Genomic DNA, 15,072 nt, shown 5'->3' with positions numbered 1-15,072 from the left:
TCGCTTTGTATGTATCGTATGTACGTACAACAATATTACGATTGCATGAAATACGAACGTAAAATATAAGCAGTAGCGCAATCTTCATTCAATATCTTCAGTCAACGCTGCAATGATACGACCGATACGACTTTGTAATACGGGTCATGAATAATATGTGAATGCGAGTACCCGTGAGCGTTCGCAAAACCGCTAAGGTTTAAATATTAGGGTTAGGTCAGTATTACGTCATTTATTTTTATCGTTGGTATTCCAAAGCAAGTTCAACAGATTTTGGTCACAATTCACGCGTTTCAATTCTTTACTAGGACAATATCCAGTTTTTTCTTCTTATTTTTATTTTTTGTCAATTAATTGATAATAGAACCGTAAAATCATCCTAGATCGGTCAAGAAGAAATTATGCTAACTCGTGTTAGAAATATTGAGAAGTTCGTCTCGTAGTAACATTTTTCATGGCGTAATAGATATTTTGAACGAGGACAAAGTAACAAACTACTTGCTGGATCACAGAAATCATGTGGAAGTGGAATTATCTGCCGTAGAAAGCAAAGTATAGAAAATAACGATGCAGGCAAAGGAGCTGTGCAGCATATCAGTATCACCGTTAGTTACAGCACCCTTTTCTGTACAATGGTCTGCAGATAACCACACATCCATTCTTACTGAAAAAGGAGTGCATGTATTTGTGAGTAACAACACTTTTAGTAAAAAATAAATATTGATATTGTCATCTAATTTTTATTCTCTTTATCAATGCCAAGAATTTCGCGATTCAAATTTTCTAGGAGTTGATACCTGCTCCATCATCCGTGTACCCAACGTTTAATTTTTCACGTTCATTTATTCACCCATCGGAAGTACTGCCGGCGCAATCGTTGAATGAAGAAGTTGATACAGTATTATGGAAGTTGGAACGAGTGGAATTTTACCTATTTTTAATGGAAGAAGCCATAACGCCAAGTATAAATGGAGCAAGAGACATGGAGCCACGAGTGTTGAGCTTGGGCTGGTCCCCTTGGCGCTTGACGAGTCCCTATAAATGCCTGTTGGCAACCGTCACATCAGCCGGAGCTGTTGATATTCTTGTAAAAGTGTCAAAGAACTGGTTTTCTATTTGCGATCTTTCAGCGGCTTGGATCGCTAATATTCATGGTGAATCCAGTGGCGAAGTTAGGGCCAAATTGATGACGACCCCACCTACTGAGCTGAGAGATCACCTAAGGCGTTTACAAGCGACCGCAATTTGTTGGAGTGAATTATATGAATCAGGGAAGGAATGCTTTGCTTATTTGGTTGTAGCATACCGTAATTCAGAAATAGTTGTGTGGCGTATCCCCGAGCTGCGACACGACTATGAAAAATTCAAACCTTCCATTGCCTTCCAAAAAATTATGCGCTGCAACATAAGGATTAATTTATTAAAGTGGATTCATTGGGAAAAAGAAGTACTTATTGTTCTGGGGTACTCAGATGGCCAAGTTGACGCAGTTTTACTTGATGCCATTGATGATGAGTCCAGAAACTGTACAGTAATCAAATACTGGCCTGATGCAGATCGCATTCCTGTTAGCTGCATCGAAGTTTGGAATAGCGCGGAGCATGGGATGCTAGTTGTAATTTGTAAGGGTTCTTATTTGAGTGTGCTGCGACCATCTCATAACGGAAGTATTACAGATACATATGATATTCATATCAGAGGCTATTCTATAACAGGTAATTGACTTATTTATTACGGTCTATCTTTATCCTCAACAAATTACATGAGACCTGAGAGTTGTCATATTTACTCTATTTTTATGAATTCTTTGTTTCAGGTGTGGTTGAAGCAAGCGACAGAGTATTACTAATTACAACGCAAGATGGTTGCTTATTTGCCGTTAGTTTTGAGGATAAAAATTTAGTCTACATTGATATTAAAAACAATTTACCATCAGCTCGTGTTCAGTACTTGGGCCTTTCATGTTCGTACAACAAATCTTTATTTTTCAATGTAACAAGTCCAGACATTATGCACGATCATTTGATCAACCGAGAACCCAGCACACTGTGTATATTTACAATGGAAGGAAATCCAAAATGGAATGCTCGTGATGTGCTGATGAAGAATGAAAGCAGATCAATAATGAGATATTGGGATTGTCTGGAATCGATCAGAGTTCAAGTTCTCAAGTCCCAAGATCCTCCTGACATGTTGTTTTCAGCTACTGAAAACTTGGACAAATTATCGGACTACCATCTGCGTATCGCCATGTGGACTTCTATGATAGCAGAATCTTATGAGAAGAAGAAATTTCCAAGAAGAATCGCAGGAACTGTAGAAGAAACATCAGATGCTCATCCCTTAATTTTCCTGCGCTTGGCGACCAGACGCCTGTTGGAATTAGGATCTAAGAAAGATTTGTCGACAATGCAATATCGTTGCGCCAGTCTACTGCGCTCATATATCGAGGTCTATTTGGCTGGAGAAGAAGCAGACGAACAGGAAGGAGGAATTGAAACTGTATCTATTCAAAACGCAAAGAAAGCTTTGAGCTTTACAGACCATCTAAGTCGAATGGAACTTGAACTTTGTGACATATGTGGCGAAATAATAACAGATATTTCGTGGAAAGCAACCAGCTGCCCATCAGGCCATAAACTACCTAGATGCGCTATAACTCTGCTCCAAGTATCTACAGTAACCTATCGAAGCTGCCCAATTTGTGCACAAATACTCCATCCTTCCTTGGATGAAGAATACGACGAACCACTTTGCCCATATTGTGAAGTACCAGCTGTGTACGACAGTCGTGTATTGAATACCAAAAAAAAGTGTGGATCGCCTGTTAGAAATTTATCTAAACGACGGGCTACAACATTACAACACCAAAAAATTCAGGAGTCAGATAAATCGAACGAAAATTGTGAGGAGAATGCTGATTAAAAATTGGTAATACCTCAGCAGTTGTGAAAACAATAGGGTCAATAATTGAATTCATAACTCTAGTGAGTTTTATAACAAATTTGAAGACAATACGCATCCAAGTATTGAACAAACATCAAATTTCGTTTATATACGTTGCTAAGGAAACAACACAAACATATTACTTAGCCACGTTTTGTTACAGAGAAGAAACGCGGATGACGGGAAGACATGAATAGTTTTCCTTTAAAGAGGCTACAGCTGTTTGAATTCCATTCTAAATAAAAATACGTTCAACAATGATCAAATTGCGTATACTTTGCAATAATATCTAAAATTACAGTAAATATAAGAATTTAACACAGGGCCCGAAAATGTCTACTGTTTTAATTAAGGAACACACTGAACATGTCACCAATCTTATACCACAAATTGTCGAAGAACGAATTAAAAGTCCCATGTAAGTTGGAAGAAAATGATGCACAAAGTGTTTTGAATATTCATATTAACAAAAGTCAATTCTATCATCAAGTTTTTGACATCTATCACGTAAATGAGAGAGAACCTGCTTCTAGCCTGTACAACTGTACGAATATTCAATATGAATCGCTAATCTTTCTTGACCTTCACCAGATACCGTTCGAAATATCATATGAAGCCTGCAAAACTCAAGGGTGAAGATTTGATAAAACTAGATTTCACAAAAGAGGAGTCTGTAGAACCAAAGAAATTTGATCATCGCACTTTTGGGGTGGCCTGTGTGCCACGTACCCCACCTACGCAGTTTTTGAAAAAGAAAAGCCGTATTGAGCCACCAAGACCCGAAATTAAACACGTACATTATAAACGACCCGGATATCCAAAGTCACTTCCAGCTTGGGTGCCAGTGAAACGAAGCATAAAATCTAGATTACCAGAATTACCTCAAGATCCGACTGTAAACGCGAGAAAAAACTTCAAATTAGAAAATATTGTTAATGTAAAAAGATCGCGGCCTCAGCAGCCAAAAAAACGTTACGTCGACACAAGATATGGCTCGGTACATGATTTAGAAGCCAGTGGTCTGCTGCCCATTTACATTCACAGAGCGGTTCGTAATGATAATGTAATAGAATTCTGAAAAATGTTAAGAAAAAAAAATATAAACGTTGGCTGTAACAATAATTGAATCACTGTTACCTCAATGTGACTATATTTAAATTTCAGGATTATGGAAAGATACCCAGTTTTGTGTCGTCAAGGAATATCAAGAAGGAGGAGGAGAACGACGAGACGAGAGTTCAACCCCTTTGTCGTTATATTACAGCAACTGAACGAGCAAAACTTCTCGAAGTAAGTTCAATAGTTAATGGTAACATTTCGCTGTAAACATAATTACGAAATGTTGAATTAGCACTATTTTTAAATTCTATGTAATTTACAGTAATAGTGATAACTGATGGTAAAAAAATTAACTCATCTGTATCGCAGGGCATGAAGAAGAAGTGGGATGAACTGCAAAAAGAGTTCCAGTGTCTGCCTTTTGTGATCGATACGCTACCCAGAATTACGCGGAAAACACAGATGGAAGATGCTTTGAAACAGCTTGAGAAAGACATTGATATGATAGAGAAACATCCTTACATATATGTGTACAGTGACAGCGAAGAAGATTAATTTATATTAATATGTACTCATATATCATCAGTCAATTTTCAACCCAATTAAACATGTGCGACGATGAGTGAATATCATTTCTGAATAACTTATTCAATTTATCTTCTAGTTATCCTAGTCATATACATATCATGTTATTTTGGCGATCCTATATCACCATTTTTCAGAACTTGTTACAATTCCATTCAATTCAGCTTTTTAGTCGTGTACATTGACCTTTATTTTTTTTAACGAGCATTTTTCAGTTGTATCTGGCTATCTACAGTGATGAATTTTTAATAAATTTAATAAAACTGTTTTCTATGAAAACCGAAATTTTTATTAATTTTATTTTTTCATATATCCGAAATCAATATTTTATAAATCTAACAGTTCGAGGCAGTTTCTTATTTCATATTTCGCATGTAATTAGGGTATTATGTTTTGCTGTACAATTCATGTGGTGATGCCATGAGCGCAGTTGCACGATAATACTTCAAATATACATTAATGCCTATCTGCCAATTGTGACAGAACCTTATTATACATACATGGAAACTCCAGTATTATAGCAGCCGAACATATGGCTAGAGTTTAAACAATATTTAGAAATGTGAGGCGAAACTTTAAAAATACAGGAAACAAAAGGATGTTTGTGGCAAATATACAAATACGGCAAAAGTACAATAAACAAGAAAAATTCATTTGATCATAGGATCTGACAAGAATAAATATTCATTCGTAGAATGAAAAAAAATATTATTGAAAAATACACGATATGTTTTAGGTTTTTGGTAAATTATACCAAAAATTAAGAAAGCATCCAGCCTTAATATACATTAAAAAACAACAGTGATGTAAGTATTGATGATTAAATAAATAGACAGAACCTTCGAACAATCCTCAGACTAGGAATCTACCTATATGCTGCAAAAAAAAAACATGGCGCAAAGTATTTTTAGAAGATCCTAAAATCATGCAGTAATGTTTCAATTATGTCTGTATGTACAGTATGTTAAATAATGGCAAGATGAAGTACAGTAGTTACGCTTTGAATGGCTTAAAGATACAATCTGCTAGTACTTTTTTGCAAACTCCAAACAGGTAGAGATGCATTTGCAAAACTCGTTTGAAATACCAACTCTCCTTACAACACTTACCATTTAATACAATGATTTTTGTTCTTCATCTTTAATCGGAATTTAATATTCCTAAAATTTGGTAATGTATCAAAGTTGCATATTCCTTCAAACTTATAACAAATATCCAGTCTTGTATTGCATCTAGATACACGTATACCTAATTGTCTTTCCTGAAAATCTCTTTACTTTGTTTTTTTAACTTTTGTCTATTTTGCGTATCGAGCAATTATAATTTACTTCTAACTTTGTGATGTCGTTAACTAACAGATAACTTGCGGAACTAACAATAAGTATACATTGTTGTATCTAAAAAATTTCCTCATCTGCATTAAATTTGTACCTTCGTACTTGATATCTATTCTCACTATACTAGAAACTCATACAGTAGACTAGACATGATATCGTTACATGTTTGATCTACCGTCCGCTGATATTATTTGCGCAACGCAGTTGTACTGAAGCAAATAAATATGCATTTCACGTATTTGCTAAGAAACAGTAAAAGAATTTTAAATTTAATTCAATTATCCTAAACTTAATTTTGACATGTACACAGATAACGCACATTTATAAATTTTTAATCGATCATTTTAGGCAAAACATCAATGTGAATTTTACCTGGTTTACTGCAAACGCTAAACCAATTTCATGACAATTACCACTTAAAAATTAAATGCCATTGCCTAATATTAATATATTGTTTAAATCTCAGAATAATTACAACTTTGCACAAATAAATTAAAGTTGATTGTTTTATTCGATAATGATAAATAGTGAGTTCAGTGAAAGTATACTTTCACATGATTCGCATGAATTTTTTTTCTTCGTTTTACTCTACCTGAGAAAAGATCATGGTTTAAGTAAGTCTATCGTTATCTTTTTTTTTAAGTCTCTTTCTAACACCCCCTCCAAATTTTACAGCTAAATATAATCGCATCGTAAGATTAGTGATGTATAAACAACAGAGGAAGCCACTAATACCTTGTAAATGTTACCCGCTAGAAATTACAAAAATACTATATCAATTCAATACTCAAAGATCCGTTCATTCAACATACGTATCTCGAACATTTTTTGGGTTCCATTTCTCCTCAAGGCGAGTCCAGCCTGTACAAAATTCTATAACAAAACAGAGGCTAGTTTTTTGAAAAAAAACTTCGTTAGTACAGAACCGAAATTCTTAATCACTGTTTTTCCATTCAATTTGTTGTGCTATTTGGAAGCTCGTCATCGTAGTATTGCAATGTTTCTGAAACTGTTTCATCTGCAACAGAACGTGGATTAATTAATATTTCCTATACTGTGGAAATGAAAGTTATTGAGTAATTCAATAGTTATACCGTTTTTCAAATGATGTGATTTATGAAATACTATTGTTTTCTTTATTGAAAAAACCTCAAGAACATTTTCTATCAATAGTTCGAGTTGATTGTTATCTTTTCGAACGACGAGGAATGTGTTCTTCCTAATAAATATCAGTCAACAAATACGATAATGATCTCTGTCATATATGAGCATACCATTTCTTCTGTTCAACCATCTGAAGAAAATTGGAAATGAAGTATATTGAAGTAGAGAAACGATGGAAAAAATACGGTTGACGTTATAATATTATTTTCAAACATTGCGGAGGGGTTGATTTGCACGTTGAAGTTCACTGGCTGATAGGACAATAAATTATCTCAGTGACTACGACTTAAGAAATGATACATTGCAAAACCATAATTCTGTTAATTATAAAAGCACTACATATCTATTGTTTCGTGAAAATAATGAAATAGTCCCGTGAAACATGAATATTCCCGTAGTAATTTACGTTATGAATCATTAGTGGGGATGCAGCATGCACAAAAAGCACAACTGACGGTTCGCAAAAATAGAGCACCTTATTGAATAACAAAAGACAATTGACAAAAGTAAAGTAAAATAACGAATGAGACTCTGCACAATGTAAAATCATGCCAACCGGGATGGAAAAAAAAAGAAAGAAAAAAATACTAGGTATGATAAATGAAATTGATTTGAATTCTATGTTTAATTAATTATCAAATATATACTTCAGTCTTTTCTACGAGACAATGATACGATTATATTGTACACATTCATGAGTCAAACAAATTGTTTTGTTTACATTTATATAACATCCAGACTTTGGTTTTAAAAATATCTTACAAAAATAAAGTAAATGTTCGGTGACGGTAGATTTCATTTATAACAACAACAAATACTACGTTTGTAAAAAAAACTTAAGGACATAAGACAGAACGACCTATCTGGCGACCTTAGGAGACAGACACTTTTGACAAACAAAATAAACATATGTAATTGCATGCCCAAAAACACTCAAACCTGCAGCCATTTAACGCTTCAAAATTTGTAAGCCTATACCTTAGATATATGTATAGCCCAGATTTATTGGATAAAAAACAACTAAACAAATATATTTCACCATGCTACCCCGTGTTCTCAGTAGTTAAAATTTTGTCTAGTTAAAATAGTACAGAACTGCTGACCTGAATAAGTAATTATATGTTGATGTAAATTTTTAAAGTTAGTGCAAGTGTGCGCGTGACAACTGACCGAGGATCATACAACTCAAAAGTCACATGAAACTACACCATATGGGGAAAAAAAAAAAAAAAACACTTACAGAAACCAAACAAAATAAGCGTAAAAATGATGTCGAGTGGATGTGCAATGGGTAATCAATTTAATGATTAGAAAAGAATATTCTATTAACGACAAAAGTAGAACCTTCATCTTGACAATGTCGCAAATACTTTATAATAAATCATTATCGTTTGAAGATAGAGAGATGAAAAAAGAAGTATCATTACAGAGACAGGAATGAACATTTCCTTATAATCTAAATCATTTTGAAATTCGATACAAAAGTAGACTTAATTTTAAATTGATTGCCACATCAACACTTAATAAGGCGTTATATGAAATCATGAAAATAAATTATATACCAGATATACAGCACACTATCAGGTGGCAGCCCTCTGATGATCTATAAACGCGTTGATTCTGACTGCCCATTATTCTTAGTGTCTAGACATTTTTCTGTAAGAAAGATGTTTGTATGTTATATAAAATGTTACATGCATTTTTAACCATATTAGAAAATTGTATTGAAGCGGTTTCTTTTTCTTTTTTTTAATTTATTCATGTATTCACTTTAACAGCACAACAAAATAAAAAAGGATCAATTTACTTGTAAAATTAGAACGTTAAACTCATTAATTTATTGTTGCAAAATTTGTCTTGACGTCTGGTACAATTCAAGTCCTGCCAAGCTAATTTTGATTCAAAATAAGTCGAGAAATTATCTGTGATCAATTTTATTCACGAAGTTAGATAAATCTGATTGGTAAATATTTTTCAAACTAACATGGAAGCCGTAAGATGAAAAAATTAAAAAATTTTATACATGTAGTATAATATAACGAATGATAATTTGTTGCACTGAAATTAAAACCCAGTAGTATCTACTTGTAATAAACTTTGCTGCGATTTATATATACCATTTACAGATACTGTTTAAAGCTGCCAAAGTCCATACAACAAGCCCCGGTGTAAACATCGTTATTCTTTCAATCAAAAAAGTCATAAGCGTAACAAACAAGCTGATACATTATATCTGTCAAGGCTCCGTTATTAAATCATTAAAACTTTTTATGTGAAAGTAAATATTATGTTCATTGTCGGCTTAAATTTTCGTTCTTCTTTTTCATTAATTGTTCACATTCTAAGAGCCTTAACGAGTACAGTGTTAAAACACTGATTAGGAAATATAAGTGATTAAATAGACAAGATGAATTATATCATCGTTAGTTCAATGTTGGATGAATGTTGTTTTAACCATGATTAGAATTGACTAGTAGTTTTTCAATAACTGACCTTTGAGTTCTCGGCGTCAAGCAAGAATTAAATTCTGTTCTTACATTCATCTTGTCTATTAATCACCAAATCAGACCTGTAAGACATTAAAGACATGCAAAGCATACAGAAAGACAAAAATGCTGATATTCAGGAGGAAGATTATGAAAAATTAATAGAATTCAATAAATTAATCAAAAAGTGAAATAATGAGATTATTTTAAGAAATTCCTATAATAATTAGCATTATACATTGCATTATTGGAGAAGAAACGACACGTTAATCTGGAATTCAAGCGATCAGACGTTATGAAAATCTGCCACCTAGGTATAAATATAACAAAGAATATTATTGAAGAAACGTCAAACTCTGAGATTAATTTTGTTGATAATCATTGTATTTCTGAAATAATTTTTTAATAACGTCGAAAAGAATAAGTAATAAAAAATATCTAGAATGCTGGAACATAAAATAACAATTAAAAACTATCAACATCGCTGTTGCAAGAATACACAAGAAACTAAATAATAAAAAATATAGCAGTATTTTTCAGCTTGACTTCAGTAGCAGGATATCTGGCTATTTTATAAACTCAGGTGCAGCTTTTTACATATCAATTAAGCCAGGTTTAGTAATGGATATAATAATGAATGCACCATTTAGTAGAAGCGCGTGGTGGAAGTGTGATTCAACTCTATTGCTCCTAATGTACGAATAAAATAAAATATCTGCATTACAGGACGTTATGGTTTACAGCACATACGTGGAAATTTACAGTATAATGAAAAAATGACATCAAGTATAATTAAGCAGGCAAATAAAATAGAACCGGGTAATATTGTCATGTAAAATAAAATAAATTGAGCGCCAACTGAATAATGGAACTGAGACAGTTGAAAAGTTTAAAACTAACTAGGGTATATTAAGTATAGAATCCAAATGATACATTGTAACTCTACCTTGGTTAAACAGCGGTATGAGATTGTGATAACTGCAAACTTGAAACCAGCCCGTGTACTGTGCAAAACAATAAATGATAATGCACTAAAATCCCGTTCGTTACTTATTCAGGGAATACACGGATAACACTGTTACTGCATGTTCGTCTCCGAGAGTAATTTCCTTTGTTTTACTCTAGTTGATAAACGATGATTTTTAAGTTAAAAATAATTATTTCATATTCCAACTTGTTCAGATGATCACAAATTACACAGTATGCAGTTACAGATAGTAGGAATGTTCTCGTTTTCAATTTCCTTCACAACAATACGCACCCAGAAAAAACACAACCAAAGGATATTTTATGTTCGATACTTTGTAATTGAAAAAAAAAAGAAAAAAAAGAAGAAATACCAAGTTCTACTATTGTTAAATTAATTTTTTTTCATTCGATAATTGATCTTTTTTCTATATTAGGTACACTATTTGTACATCAAACATGGGTCTGCCGTCATGTGTGAGATATATTAATGACATTGTTTTATTATTTCAGCTTTGCACTGATAAATGATACTTATAAATTGAGCTTATTGTCATACACTCAACTAACCATCATTAAAAATATTTTACTTGGGTTTCATTTTGTAGAAATTCAACTTTGACAATCTCGTATTTAAGACACAATGCTCACTCGAAGCAATAAGGCAAATGTTACAAAAGCTTCATAAAAAAGATATATTTTACCATACTTGACTAATATAATATTGTAACATTAATCATATAGAACGAATTGCTCAAGATATGTGTGCAAAGTATTTTGCATTATGCTTATAGGCAGCGTTAGTAAATGCCAAGTTTATATTTAGCACGATAGTGACGCTATTCATATAGTAAAGGCGAGAGTTTTAAAGTATTATATTTTATTCCAATCAGGTATAAGACTCATAACTGCATAGTCGTAGAACACATATACTAACAGAAAAGAGAATTTGACTGAAATTCAATTTCTATGTTTACTTGGAGTATTTGTATGAAAATTAATAGGAACAAGTATATACCGTTTTTTCTGCCACTCGAGTTATCATGTCAGATATTAATAACTGTATATCGATTAATAAGATCAGAAATAAGATTGAGTCATCACTTACCTGCGATTGAAAGATCGACTACAGCCTTGTCCTTCTGTATGTACAGAGCCGTGAAAAAGAAGAAAAGGCCACCAATTATTTCGATAAATGTTGTTATGAAGAGCGCATATTGTAGACTACGAAATTTAGTCACTGCGTCATATTCATTTTTATCTTCATCGCCGATTACGAGGGTCGTTGGGCTCAGTGCCTTTTTCAATGCCTGAGATACCTACAAGCGATAAATTATTACAATATGTTTACATTGAGAAATGATATGATTTTAAATCGGTGCAATTGTGTCATCTTGTTTATTCTCGATCTACAGAGGTCTGTCATTTGCAAATGGGTTACTTCTCAAGAGAAGATATTCATATTATTTCTTATACTTACTAATCCAATAATATATGGACTTCCCGCATCTCCTAACATGTGTGCTATTAAAATTTGAAAAGCTTCTGCAGTTGACCTTCTTGTCGGTAGGACGACATACTGTGAACATAAAAAAAAAAAAGCATAGAAAGTTAACACAAGTCTCACGTGCTGACACAAAATAATACTCCTGACTTTGAAATTAGGATAATTATTGATGTTTCGATGAAAATTTCTTACCAGTAACATATCAGCTACAATTGACCAGTTAAGATTCAATGCGAGCTGTCCAAAAAATATGAGGGTATAACAAAGAATTGAATTTGTACTGGCAGTAATGATTCCGAAGAAAAGAAAAGGCGTGCTAATAAGTAAGCCAACAGCACAAATCAGTGGATCCGCGTTTCGCCATTTCACCCTTAATCGTTGTGCCATAATTGATCCTAGCGGGACTCCAATAATCCCCGCAATCATAGCTATGATTCCGAATTTGTATGAAACGCTGTAAAAGAGAAGAAAATAAGTCATGTATCATAAAAAAAAGGTTACAGCGTCAAAAGGAATGAGAAGTATTCAAATATAAGTAAAAAGTATAAATGATTATTTGACCCAAACAGTAGTATTCATACATAATACTGGCTGCGTTTAAACAATGTTCGAAATTTAAATACAAGTTTTCTAACTGCCAGAAACACGACTTTGATACAATTTTGAAAGGTAGTAAGAAAACTCACTCGGATAAGGTAATTTCTTTTCCTCCATTAGGCTGGAGTGTGAGGGCCAAGTGAATAAACGAAGGTCCCCACCATGCCAATGCTCCAGCGACAAACGAGACGCAGGTGAATCCTGCGGTGGATAGCATGAAGCTAGGACTAAAAATAAATTTTCATTACAGGAATACCTCTATTTTTTATGAGAATAAACATTTTCGTTGACACGATTAAGAAAATGAATTGAAAATTATTCAGTCTTACTTTCTACACAGGGATTTGATATCGTCTGTCCATGAAGTGCTGTGAATATGACTCCCTCCTTCTCTTTCGCCTCTAACAGGATCCTGTACCACTAATAGAATCAGAAATACTGCCAGTATACCTAATACTGGGGTAACGCGTAGCCCCCAGTGCCAGGAACCAGCAAATTCTGCAGTCTTGCTCCCCGTTATGTACCCTAAGCCACTAGAACATAACAGCTGAATTATTTTATCGATAGGCTATGGAGACAAAGTAGATCCTGTTGAAGACCTTATCCCAGAAAGTGGTTTTACGATAAATTAATTATTGTTCATGCTGTTTGATGATGCACAATTTTTTATATTATTTTCTAATTTTACTAAGGAAAGATCGACGGTCGTTGAAGTATTTTCTGTATCAGTAAGGAGGCCAAGGACGCACCTTCCAACCGGTATGGCAAAGTAGAACAGGGCTAGCATCTTTGATCGAACGTCTTTGACGAACAAGTCGCTTATGATGGTAGGGGCTATGGTCGAGTAACTAGCCTCGCCAATACCAACGAACATTCGAAATACCAAAAACCATTCGAAACTCTGAAATGAAAAATCTTCATCTGATAATAATCATGGGGATGAATATAAAAAAACTACGAATATTTAGTAGTCCCCAGTTACCTGCATGTAAGAGCCAATAAAGGTTGTAAGGCACCAAAGAAAGACTCCAAAACTCATGATGAATTTTCTATTGTACCGATCTCCAAGGTATCCAAATAAAGGTGCAAAGATCATATAGCTTACTATAAAGGCTGTTTGAAGCAAGCCGCCCAAGTCATCTCCTATGTTGTAATTCTTTTGAATGTCTGTCAAAATTCCTGTGGGAAATTTGGGAAATAACTCCTTATTATCACGAATTTGACCTCTTACTTTACAAGTGACCAATAATGACTCGTCATGATTATGCAAGGAATTGGGAGGTATAAACCAAACATTTTGATCAACATCTTGGTTAAAACGGTCTCTTTGCAAGTGGAATAAACGGCTGTAACTTCTGCAAAAAGTGAACAGCTTCAGAAAGCTGTAAAAAAATTTCAAGTCCTTTACTCAATAATCGACTTGAATCCCACAGTTGAAAAAAGAAATTTGCAATGCCAACGAGCCCAGGTATCAAATTGGATAAAAATGTCAGATGTCATAGAACATGAGACGAAGAACGAAACTTGAATTGATGATATGAATAAATTATGGTAGGTATGCAGCTTCAGACAAATTGTCCGTTAAGTTAATTGAAAGAAGAATGTCTATGAAAGATGATTCGATATGACGCGTCAACGAGCAGAGCCGGCTGATTGGTTATGAAAAATGATCGGCTATCTCGTGAGATATTAATTTAATTTGTAATCGTGAGAATCTCGTATACGTATGTACATACTTACAGACAAAAGTGCGCAACTGCGCAGGCATGATGTTTAGGCACGTACCTGCGATAGTAAATCTGTCCATGTAGTTGATCAGATTAACGAAGCATAATACAAGTACGGTTAACCATTCGCGTAATGTGACAACCCTTTCCACCGGGGTAATCCGCTTCGGTTGTCCACCTAAGGGATTTTGATGCTCTTCACCCATTAGATGCTGATGAGACAAATTCGGAGGGATCCTCGTTGTCGTTTCCATAATTCACTTTATATAGATCAACCGGTCTTAGTCATCGACGCAATCGGTGTATTTTTCACACTTAATTAATACCTCATTTATGCTGAAATCACATCCCGCGGCTAACCCGAGTTAACATAACCGTACTCTGTCATGCCCTATCATAACTGTTTCCACACATCACACCATACCTCTCAGCGAACCATAGAGCAGACTGCGGAATGTGGTGGGGACGCGGAAAACAGATGACTGATTACAGTCGGCGCTAGCGCCACCAACCACTAACGCGTTGAACTACAGGTGCCAGTTGGGCCAACCCATTGAACTTTTAAATTTGACGATTTTCACAACCTTTAAAGACAATATTACTATAACTTAGATGAAAAACTTTTGTAATTGTTTGTTATCGTTTGCAGAATCTGATTTCGCTTTGTTGATTTCGCTTAACGCAAATTAACGTGCCCA

General features: G+C 34.1%; 3 protein-coding genes across 9 annotated transcripts; 2 read left to right on the top strand and 1 right to left on the bottom strand.

The window, feature by feature from the left end:
- The first annotated feature begins 120 nt into the window (after positions 1 to 120).
- On the top strand, positions 121 to 3,247 carry LOC124297473 (uncharacterized). Of its 4 annotated transcripts, none has more exons than XM_046748552.1 (4): positions 121 to 216; positions 467 to 687; positions 788 to 1,715; positions 1,817 to 2,925. In XM_046748552.1, exons 2-4 carry the CDS (start codon positions 568 to 570, stop codon positions 2,923 to 2,925), a joined length of 2,157 nt encoding a protein of 718 aa, XP_046604508.1. In that variant the 5' UTR covers positions 121 to 216; positions 467 to 567. The 4 variants fall into 4 exon arrangements, with proteins under 4 accessions (XP_046604508.1, XP_046604510.1, XP_046604507.1 ...); XM_046748554.1 differs by lacking the exon at positions 121 to 216 and adding an exon at positions 3,110 to 3,247 and having other exon boundaries at positions 223 to 687; positions 1,817 to 2,905; XM_046748551.1 differs by lacking the exon at positions 121 to 216 and having other exon boundaries at positions 223 to 687.
- Positions 3,224 to 4,637, top strand: LOC124297480 (enkurin). Its single transcript, XM_046748568.1, has 4 exons — positions 3,224 to 3,364; positions 3,538 to 3,994; positions 4,111 to 4,236; positions 4,375 to 4,637. The coding sequence occupies exons 1-4, from the start codon at positions 3,279 to 3,281 to the stop codon at positions 4,558 to 4,560; spliced, it is 855 nt and encodes a 284-aa protein (XP_046604524.1). The 5' UTR covers positions 3,224 to 3,278; the 3' UTR covers positions 4,561 to 4,637.
- A 2,191-nt stretch (positions 4,638 to 6,828) lies between these two features.
- Positions 6,829 to 14,840, bottom strand: LOC124297475 (protein spinster). Of its 4 annotated transcripts, XR_006906619.1 has the most exons (11): positions 14,433 to 14,840; positions 13,630 to 13,826; positions 13,397 to 13,548; positions 12,977 to 13,180; positions 12,737 to 12,874; positions 12,243 to 12,504; positions 12,024 to 12,122; positions 11,652 to 11,862; positions 9,585 to 9,660; positions 8,654 to 8,747; positions 6,829 to 6,945 (listed from the first exon to the last, which is right to left on the bottom strand). XR_006906619.1 is itself a non-coding variant. In XM_046748558.1 (10 exons), exons 1-9 carry the CDS (start codon positions 14,626 to 14,628, stop codon positions 8,695 to 8,697), a joined length of 1,512 nt encoding a protein of 503 aa, XP_046604514.1. In that variant the 5' UTR covers positions 14,629 to 14,840; the 3' UTR covers positions 6,829 to 6,945; positions 8,654 to 8,694. The 4 variants fall into 4 exon arrangements, 3 of the variants coding, with proteins under 3 accessions (XP_046604514.1, XP_046604513.1, XP_046604515.1); XM_046748558.1 differs by lacking the exon at positions 9,585 to 9,660; XM_046748557.1 differs by lacking the exons at positions 8,654 to 8,747; positions 9,585 to 9,660 and having other exon boundaries at positions 14,433 to 14,839.
- Between the last annotated feature and the right edge of the window lie 232 nt (positions 14,841 to 15,072).

The sequence above is a fragment of the Neodiprion virginianus genome, chromosome 2, assembly GCF_021901495.1.
Source record: "Neodiprion virginianus isolate iyNeoVirg1 chromosome 2, iyNeoVirg1.1, whole genome shotgun sequence".
In the NCBI taxonomy this organism is placed as follows: Eukaryota; Metazoa; Arthropoda; class Insecta; order Hymenoptera; family Diprionidae; genus Neodiprion; species Neodiprion virginianus.
This window is presented reverse-complemented; position numbering and strand designations above follow the sequence as displayed.